The sequence below is a fragment of the Hylobates moloch genome, unplaced genomic scaffold (genome assembly GCF_009828535.3).
Source record: "Hylobates moloch isolate HMO894 unplaced genomic scaffold, HMol_V3 SCAFFOLD_8, whole genome shotgun sequence".
NCBI lineage: Eukaryota > Metazoa > Chordata > Mammalia > Primates > Hylobatidae > Hylobates > Hylobates moloch.
In genome coordinates, this window is record NW_026652283.1 from 34158624 (window position 1) to 34168907 (window position 10284).

Below are 10284 nucleotides of genomic sequence, written 5' to 3' on the forward strand. Positions count from 1 at the left end.
GGGGGGGCGCAGGGTGAGCCCGAGGGGGGGACACGGGGTGAGTCGGAGGGGGGACGCGGGGTGAGTCGGAGGGGGACGCGGGGTGTGCCCGAGGGGGGGACGCAGGGTGAGCCCGAGGGGGGGACGCGGGGTGAGTCGGAGGGGGACGCGCGGGGTGAGCCCAAGGAGGGGCGCGGGGTGAGCCCGAGGTGGGGGCGAGGTGGCGGGCCAGACTCACTGCGTTCTTTCGTCCCTTTGTCCATCCATTCATTCATTCAGGATCGTTTTCACTGTCCGTCCGGGACTTCGACCAGAACCAGGGAGAGGTGGTGAAACATTACAAGATCCGTAATCTGGACAACGGTGGCTTCTACATCTCCCCCCGAATCACTTTTCCTGGCCTGCATGAACTGGTCCGCCATTACACCAGTGAGCCCGACGGGAACCCTCCCTTGTGCCCTATCAGCCTATCTCCCCTCAGTCCCCCTCGGGTGTCCCCCATCCATCTTTCAATGTGCTCCTCCATTCCCCATAGTGGGTGAGGTGTGGAACCTGACCCTAAGGTCCCAAGTGTTTGGGTGACAGCCCCACACCCCCCTGCTAGTCCACTTCACCTAGATGGGGGCTTGGAGAAGTGGGGGAGGTGGTGTCAATACGAGGCCTGCCCTATTGACAGCCTTCACCCCTCCCTTGTCCTCGCAGATGCTTCAGATGGGCTGTGCACACGGTTGAGCCGCCCCTGCCAGACCCAGAAGCCCCAGAAGCCGTGGTGGGAGGACGAGTGGGAGGTTCCCAGGGAGACGCTGAAGCTGGTGGAGCGGCTGGGGGCCGGACAGTTCGGGGAGGTGTGGATGGGTGAGTGTGGCCTCCAGGACTGCCTGAGAAGAGGGGAACGGGAGGGGCCGCTGATGTGGTGAGAGTCCCAGGACAGCTGCCTGGCGACCTTCCCACTCCTTCCCTTCCCCGACCCAGGGTACTACAACGGGCACACGAAGGTGGCGGTGAAAAGCCTGAAGCAGGGCAGCATGTCCCCGGATGCCTTCCTGGCCGAGGCCAACCTCATGAAGCAGCTGCAACACCAGCGGCTGGTTCGGCTCTACGCTGTGGTCACCCAGGAGCCCATCTACATCATCACTGAATACATGGAGAATGGTGGGTGCTGCCTGAGTCGGCTGCCGGGGGACACTGCTGTCCCCGCTGTCCCTGCCGGAGGGTGGAAATACTTTTCTTCTGGCCCAAAGCTCAAGCAAGGAGGGTTTCTTGAGCTTTCTGGCCCCTAAAGACTCACCTCCAGCCAGGCGCGGTGGCTCAGGCCTGTAATCCCAGCACTTTGGGAGGCTGAGGTGGGCAGATCACGAGGTCAGGAGTTCGAGACCAGCCTGACCAACATGATGAAACCCCCATCTCTACTAAAAATACAAAAATTAGCCAGGTGTGGGGGTGCATGCCTGTAATCCCAGCTACTCAGAAGACTGAGGCAGGAGAATCCCCTTAATCCCTGAGGTGGAGGTTACAGTTGCAGTGAGCTGAGATCATGCCACTGAACTCCAGCCTGGGTGACAGAGCGAGACTCTGTATCGAAAAAAAAAAAAAAGACTCACCTTCAGGCATGAGAAAAAGGTGTATCCTCTGATCTGGTCTTGTCTGGGGGCAAGCCTAAGGTGGCAAGAATGTTCTGGAAGAGCATTCACCCCAACCTTCCTTGACCTGCTGTTCTGTTTGCCTTCTTCAAAGCCCTACCTTGATCTCAGAAAGCGAGTGGGTCCCTAGCCCTGTTTCTCTCCCTTCTGCCCCTGAGCCTTGGGAGGGCAGATCTGCCCCCAAAGCCCTCTTTTTCAGTTCTGAGTCAGCCCCCCACCCCTGCACCCCTCTTGGTCTGTTACTGGACAGAGTGAGAGCCCCAGAAGAGGAATATGAGTTTCTAGCCTCAGCTTTGTTCACGCCAATTTGCTGTGTGACGGGCCAAGTGCCTGCACTGTCTCTGGTGCTCAGTTTCCCCAAGTATAACAGCAGAAATCTAAATGGGCTCACCAGAAATAATACAGAGTATTCATCAAGGCCTCTAGAGTCTGACTGCCTGGGTCAGAAGCCTGGCTTCATGATTTTATGGCTTCGTGATAATTACATCACCTCTTTCTGCCATGGTTTCCTACTAAAATAACGCATTAGTAACTTCCTCACAGGGTCTTGTGAGGATGAAATAATTAATGCGTACAGAGCAGTTAGAACTATGCCTACTTCCAGGTGCTGTGGCTCAAGCCTATAACCCCAGCATTTTGGGAGGCCAAGGTGGGTGGATCACTTGAGCACAGAAGTTCAAGATCAGTCTGTGCAACATAGCGAGACCTCATTCCTACAAAAAATGTTTAAAAATTAGCTGGGTGTAGTGGTGTATGCCTGTAGTCCCAGCTGTTTGGGAGGCTGAAGTGGGAGGATCACTTGAGCCCAGGAGGTCAAGGCTGCACTGAGCTGTGATTGTACCACTGCACTCCAGCCTGGGTAACAGAGCGAGACCTTGTCTCAAAACAAACAAAAAAAACCCCACAAAACTATGGCTACCATATAGTAACTGATCAATAAGTTTGTTGCTGTTATGTGGCTGTGATTCTTTGGGAGTGTAAGATCTATCCTTCTTTCAGGAAGAGAAACAAGCTGTTCATCGGCTAACGGGAAATGGCAAATAGATTACGTCATGTGTATCTTTTTTTTTTTTTGAGTCTCACTCTGTCTTCCAGGCTGGAGTGCAGTGGCACGATCTCAGCTCACTTCAACCTCCCCCTCCTAGGTTCAAGTGATTCTCATGCCTCAGCCTCCCAAGTAGCTGGGACTACAAGCATGTGCCACCATGCCTGGCTAATTTTTATACTTTTAGTAGGACAGGTTTTCACCTTGTTGGCCAGGCTGGTCTTGATCTCCTGACCTCAGGTGATCCTCCCGCCTTGGCCTCCCAAAATGCTGGGATTACAGGTGTGAGCCACCACGCCCAGCCTATCATGTGTATCGACTTTGATTGGTAGTTGCTTGTAGTGCTGGAGAAGGATTCTGGGGTTCATTGGAAGTGAGTGCCGGGAAAGATTAGTAACATCTGCCATGGACATAATGGAAGAATGGCAGTGTATCTATGTCTATGTATTTGCTGTGTGTAGGTGAGGTCTTTGTCTTTGGTAACTAGTTCAGCACTCATAGTGGGGACACTCAGGTTGCTGTCATCCTTTTACAGGGTTTTAATCTCTTGGGAAGGGCCATTGGTCACTCACTGCATCCTAGCAACTCCCATCCATGTCCAGCTGCCCTCCACTATTAGACAGGTGGTCCCTCAGACCCCCAGACCCCCTCCTTCTTATTCCATCCAATATATTCAGCACATTGTTATTGTTTCTTACTCTTGGCTGGGAACCAGGAACATGGATGGATGAAACAAGGTTCTCGTTGTCAGATAAACCTGATTTTAGTTACAGCTACTGGGGAAACCAGAGTTTGTGCCATGGGAAAGTGCCAGCATGCCCATGGGAGTGTAGATGATGATCCAGTTTATTATGCCTGGTAGGATCTAGAGAGGCTTCCTAGAGGGGCAGTCTAGCTGGGCCATGAAAGAAAAGTAGAATTTTTTTTAGCAGGCAGAGATGAAACAAAGAGGCTTTGGGGTGAGAGCCTAGTGGTCTGAGTGCAGGATCTCAAAATTGCTAAAGTGTTTGAAGTCAAGGGCAGAGTGGGGGAAATAGAAGAAGCTACCAGTGTGGACCATGCCAAGCTTTGGATACTAGTTGAGGAGTCTGGGTTCTACCTTATTGGTGATGAAAAACCTACAGATCCCTCCCAGCATGCTCTACCCTAGCCCCTCCACAAAAAAACCTTTACATATTCTGGGCATCCTTACCCTGAACACACACCCCCCATTCTCACTCTTCACTCTTCCTTTTCACGTGTCAGACACACTTCTAGACTCCCAGTTGGAGGAGAAGGGTCTGGGGGCTTCCCCCTGGGGCAACTTGGGCCAGCAACTCTTGCTTCTGCCCACAGGGAGTCTAGTGGATTTTCTCAAGACCCCTTCAGGCATCAAGTTGACCATCAACAAACTCCTGGACATGGCAGCCCAAGTAAGGCGACTGGGGAGGGGGCTGGGCAAGGGCACAGGCCAGTGACGTGAAGACATCTGGCTCAGGACTGCTGATCTGTGTTTGGCCTGCAGATTGCAGAAGGCATGGCATTCATTGAAGAGCGGAATTATATTCATCGTGACCTTCGGGCTGCCAACATTCTGGTGTCTGACACCCTGAGCTGCAAGATTGCAGACTTTGGCCTAGCACGCCTCATTGAGGACGACGAGTACACAGCCAGGGAGGGTAAGTGTGAGATTTAAGGGTGGTCTGGGCCCTGCAGGGTCTGGCCAAGTAGACCCAGGTGACCTCACTCTGCCTCCTCCTTAGGGGCCAAGTTTCCCATTAAGTGGACAGCGCCAGAAGCCATTAACTACGGGACATTCACCATCAAGTCGGATGTGTGGTCTTTTGGGATCCTGCTGACGGAAATTGTCACCCATGGCCGCATCCCTTACCCAGGTTAGAGCCAAGGGCAGGAACTGAAAGGGTGATGGGAAGGGCAGCAAGTCTATGTCTTCCCATTCAATTCTTTCCAGTCTCAGAATCTGAAACTTTGTAGCTGCATCTCCTCTATCCTCTCAGGGGTATGACTCCAACATCCCCAGGCAGACGCCACATCTCCCAGGGCTGGCTTCCATCTCCATATCTCTCTTTCATAACCCCAGCTCTTTTCTTTTTCTCTTTTTTCTTTTTTTTTTTTTTGAGACGGAGTCTTGCTCTGTATCCCAGGCTGGGGTGCAGTGGCGCCATCTCGAATCACTGCAACCTTTGCCTCCTGGGTTCAAGTGATTCTCCTGCCTCAGCTTCCCAAATAGCTAGGATTACAGGTGCGTGCCACCATGCGTGGCTAATTTTTTGTATTTTTAGTAGAGACAGGGTTTCAGCATGTTAGCCAGGATGGTCTCAATCTCCTGACCTCGTGATCGGCCCGCCTCGGCCTCCCAAAGTGTTGGGATTACAGGCGTGAGCCACCGCACCTGGCCCCAGCTCTTTTCTTTGGTTCTGGCCCAGGCAGCCTAGTATGGTAGAAGAGGGTCTAGCTCAGGAACAAGAGGCCTACCTTTTATTAGCAGATCTGCCACTGTGGCTAACTTTGTTTGGCCTTGTTCAGATCATTCCTGTGCCTAGTGAAGCTAGTCACTTCACTTCTCTGAGCCTGTTTCCTGATACTAAAAATAAGAGACTAGGCCAGGTACAGTGGCTCATGCCTATAATCCCAGAACTTTGGGAGACCAAGGTGGGAGGATTGCTTGAGCCCAGGAGTTCGAGACCAGCCTGGGCAACTGGTCGAAACCCCATCTCTACAAAAACAAAAATTAGCCAGGTTTGGTGGCACGTGTCTCTAGTCCCAGCTACTCAGAAGCCTGAGGTGGGAGGATCACCTGAGCCAGGCAGGCAGAGGTTGCAGTGAGCCAAGACCATGCCATAGCACTCCAGCCTAGGGCAACAGACCAAGACCCTGTTCAAAAAATGAAAAAGAGAGACTCCATCTCTACAAAAAAAAAAAAAAAATTAAAAATTAGCTGGGCACGGTGACACACACCTCTAGTTTCAGCTATTTGGGAGGCTGAGGTGGAAGGATAGTTTGAGCCCAGGAGGTTGAGGGTGCAGTGAGCCATGATCATTCTATTGCACTCTAGTCTGAGCAACAGAGACAGAACTTGTCTCAGAAAAAAAAAAAAGAAAAAGAAAAAATGAGAGACCATTTGTGAAAGAGCCTGACTCATAGGAGATTGTCAGTATACACTGACTCCTCCCACCATCTCCTGGACAAAGCCCTTTACCCCTGAATTCAGCCAAGACAGGGATGGAATTTTTGAAAGGAACTTGCTAAGAAACTCTGGGGAAAGGAAATGGAGCACAAAGACAGGAGTAGGGAGGTCATGCGGCACAGTGGCTAAATTTGTAGAAGCTTCCCCATATCCCCAGAGCAAGGTGAACAGACCTTTGCTCCAAGGAAGGTAAAGACATCTTGGAAGGCCGGATGCAGTGGCTCACACCTGTAATCCCAGCACTTTGGGAGGCCGAGGCATGTGGATCACAAGGTCAGGTGTTCGAGACCAGCCTGACCAACATGGTGAAATCCCGTCTCTACTAAAAATATATATATAAAAATTAGCTGGGCATGGTGGTGCACGTCTGTAATCCTCGATACTCAGGAGGCTGAGGCAGGAGAATTGCTTGAACCCGGGAGGCAGAGGTTGCAGTGAGCCAAGATCATGCCACTGCATTCCAGCCTGGGCGACAAAGTGAGACTCTGTTTCAAAACAAAAACAAAAATAACCACCTTGGAGACAGGTGAAAAGCTGAGGGGCTTCCCTGCCCTGGGCTTGCCCCAACCCAGCGTCCAGGGATAGTGCTGGAGTTGGAAATACGGAAATATTCTCCAGTTATCCTGCCAGGCGTCCTCACTGCTCCTCCCCTGTTCCCACAGAGGCAAACCCATAGGGAATGTATCTATTAGAAGAAAATAGGCAGTGAAAGCATGATGATAAATGGCAACTGACATATAGCATTAGGGTCAGGGAGACAATGGGGAGAAATGGGGACCTTGGTAAACTTGCAGCTGCTCCAGCAGATGGCTGCAATTAAGGCGTGGGGGACCCAAAAACACAGATCTTTTGTTTTTTTAAGAGAAGCCAAAACTTGGAGTTTTAGGAAAATTTGTTCATTTCCATTTATTGGCGATTGATTCAAATTGTTTAAAAGCACTCTAGGGGCCGGGCACAGTGACTCACACCTGTAATCCCAGCACTTTGGGAAGCTGAGGTGGGTGGATCACAAGGTCAGGAGTTTAAGACCAGCCCGGCCAACATGGTGAAACCCCGCCTCTACTAAAAATACAAAAATATTAGCCAGGCCTGGTGGTGGGCACCTGTAGTCCCAGCCACTCAGGAGACTGGGGCAGGAGAATCACTTGAACCCTGGAGGCGGAAGTTGCAGTGAGCCATGATCACGCCGTTGCACTCCAGCCTGGGCAACAGAGTAAGAGTCCATCTCAAAAATAAATATAAATAAATTAAATTAATTAATTAAATGAATAAATAAATAAAACCACTCTAGGGCCAATCCAAAGTGGATCCGTGGGCTATACTCAGGCTGGATTTAGCCCGTGGGCTTGCACCCTTAACTCTGGCCATGGGTGTTTAGTTCCGTGGCCTATGTCCTCCTATGCCTCAATTTTAAAATGGGAGAGTCCCGGCCAGGCGTGGAGGGTCACGCCTGCAATCCCAGCACTTTGGGAGACTGAGATGGGCGGATCATGTGGTCAGGAGGTGGAGACCAGCCTGACCAACATAGTGAAACCTCATCTCTACTAAAAATACAAAAATTAGCCGGATGTGGTGGCATGCGCCTGTAGTCCCAGCTACTCGGGAAGCTGAGGCAGGGGAATCGCTTGAATCTGGGAGGCAGAGGTTGCAGTGAGCTGAGACTGTGCCGTTGCACTCCAGGCTGGGCAACAGAGGGAGACTCTGTCTCAAAAAAAAAAAAAAAAAGTGAGAGTCCCATAGGTAGAGGCTCCCTTGTACAAGTCCTGGGGAAAAAGGATCTCTGTTGACCAGGCTTTAGTCCCAAGCTTTCTAGGAGCAAAACTTTGATTTTGTAAATACCCTGTAAGGTTTTAGTCTTTGGGAACTGCTTGTCACAATCTTTGTTCAGAAGACTGAAGGAGAAACCAGACACTACATGAGCAATTTAGAAATAGGGAAGGAGGGAGCTATGTTACTGCTGTGATCATGCAGTTCTCCAGAGCAGCTCTTCTTGGGGTCTACCTGCCAAAAGCCTGCCAGAGGGGCCAGGACCAGCATAAAGGGAGGGAACCAGCTCAAAGACTATTTCATCTGGGTCATGGAGGGGCCTGGGGAACCTTCTCAAGCCCAAGCAAAGTCTGCTTTGTGAGGCCCAGGGCCCACTTGGCTTCCTGATGCAGGATGTCATGTGCCTGGTCTTAAAACTGGAGAGACCTCACCACTGTCTTGGTTGTGGGTGCCCATCCTGCCCTGGGCCCTGACCTTCTCATCATTCCTACCAAATAATAATAATCCCAGGTGTCCTTTATCATTTATTTATTTATTTCAGACAGAGTCTCTGTCGCCCAGGCTGGAGTGTAGTGGCATGATCTCAGCTCACTGCAACCCCTACCTCCTGGGTTTAAGCTATTCTCCTGCCTCAGTCTCTCGAGTAGCTGGAATTACAGGTGTGTGCCACCATGCCCAGCTAATTTTTGTATTTTTTTAGTACAGACAGGGTTTTACTATGTTGGCCAGGCTGGTTTCAAACTCCTGACCTCAGGTGATCCACCCGCCTCGGCCTCCCAAAGCATTGGGATTACAGGCATGACCACCACAGATGGCCTCAGGTGCCCTTTATGAAGCATCTCCAATCAAGACTTTCTGTGCCTGGATAGATTTGATGCTTTCTGTGATTTATACATAATAATATATATATTATTTTTCTTTCTTTTTTTTTTTTTTTGAGACAAGAGTCTGGCTTGAGTTGCTCAGGCTGGAGTGCAGTGGCGCAGTCTCAGCTCACTACAACCTCTGCACCTCCACCTCCCGGGTTCAAGCAATTACTGTGACTCAGCCTCCCAAGTAGCTGGGACTATAGGCACATACCACCACACCTGGCTAATTTTTGTATTTTTAGTAAAGATGGGGTTTTGCCATGTTGGTCAGGCTGGTCTTGAACTCCTGGCCTCAAGTGATCTGCCTGCTTTGGCCTCCCACCGTGTTGGGATTACAGGCGTGAGCCACCACCCCTGGCCTGTGCACTATATTTGATGCTTTCTGTGCACAATCTCATTCAATCCTCATAACAATTCTGTGAGGTAGGAACAGTTATTTACTCTATTTTCCAAATAAGGAAACTGGGCTCACCCAAGGTTCCACAACTAACATGTGTGTATTATTGAGCATTTAATTTGCACCAGGGGAGCTGGTCGTGGTGGTATGCACCTGTTGTCCAGCTATTTAGGAGGCTGAGGTGAGAGGCTCATTTGAACCGAGGAGTTCAAATTTGCAATGTGCTATGATTGTGCCTGTGGACAGCTGCTGCATTCCAGCCTGGGCAACATAGTGAGATCCCTTATCTGAAACACTTTTTTAAGTAAATAATCAGCTGGGCATGGTGGCTCACGCCTATAATCCAGCACTTTGGGAGGCCGAGTCAGGCAGATCACCTGGGGTCAGGAGTTCAAGACCAGCCTGACCAACATGGAGAAACCCGTCTCCACTAAAAATACAAAATTAGCTTGGTGTGGTGGTGCATGCCTGTAATCCCAGCTACTCGAGAGGCTGAGGCAGGAGAATTGCTTGAACCTGGGAGGTGGAGGTTGCGGTGAGCCGAGATCGCGCCATTGCACTCCAGCCTGGGCAACAAGGGTGAAACTGCATCTCAAAAAAAAAAAAAAAAAAAAAAGGAAATAATCTATACCAGGCACTCCAAGTGGTGCGACTGACATTCAACAAGTACCGCTAGTGTGACCTTACCATTGATGAAGACCAAGCTTCTTTTGGATTGGTGCTCACACTGTGCCAGTTGAATATTCCGAACATTACCCTCGCCTGTGGGCTTCCAGTGCCTGACCTTGATGTCCTTTCTCCCATCAACCCCTAGGGATGACCAACCCGGAGGTGATTCAGAACCTGGAGCGAGGCTACCGCATGGTGCGCCCTGACAACTGTCCAGAGGAGCTGTACCAACTCATGATGCTGTGCTGGAAGGAGCGCCCAGAGGACCGGCCCACCTTTGACTACCTGCGCAGCGTGCTGGAGGACTTCTTCACGGCCACGGAGGGCCAGTACCAGCCTCAGCCTTGAGAGGCCTGGAGAGGCCCTGGGGTTCTCCCCCTTTCTCTCCAGTCTGACTTGGGGAGATGGAGTTCTTGTGCCATGGTCACACGGCCTATGCACATATGGACTCTGCACACGAATCCCACCCACATGTGACACATATGCACCTTGTGTCTGTACACGTGTCCTGTAGTTGCGTGGACTCTGCACATGTGTCTTGTACATGTGTAGCCTGTGCATGTATGTCTTGGACACTGTACAAGGTACCCCTTTCTGGCTCTCCCATTTCCTGAGACCACAGAGAGAGGGGAGAAGCCTGGGATTGACAGAAGCTTCTGCCTACCTACTTTTCTTTCCTCAGGTCATCCAGAAGTTCCTCAAGGGCCAGGACCTTATCTGATACCTCTGTA

General features: G+C 50.9%; 1 protein-coding gene across 1 annotated transcript in view; it reads left to right on the forward strand.

Moving 5' to 3' along the window:
- LCK (LCK proto-oncogene, Src family tyrosine kinase) overlaps window positions 1-10284 on the forward strand; it is a 35852-nt gene extending 25568 nt beyond the window's left edge. The window contains exons 2-8 of the mRNA XM_058442788.1: window positions 259-408; window positions 682-834; window positions 952-1131; window positions 4000-4076; window positions 4169-4322; window positions 4407-4538; window positions 9699-10284. Of these exons, the coding sequence (XP_058298771.1) occupies window positions 259-408; window positions 682-834; window positions 952-1131; window positions 4000-4076; window positions 4169-4322; window positions 4407-4538; window positions 9699-9901 (1049 nt within the window). The 3' untranslated portion in view covers window positions 9902-10284. The remainder of the gene's footprint in view (window positions 1-258; window positions 409-681; window positions 835-951; window positions 1132-3999; window positions 4077-4168; window positions 4323-4406; window positions 4539-9698) is intronic.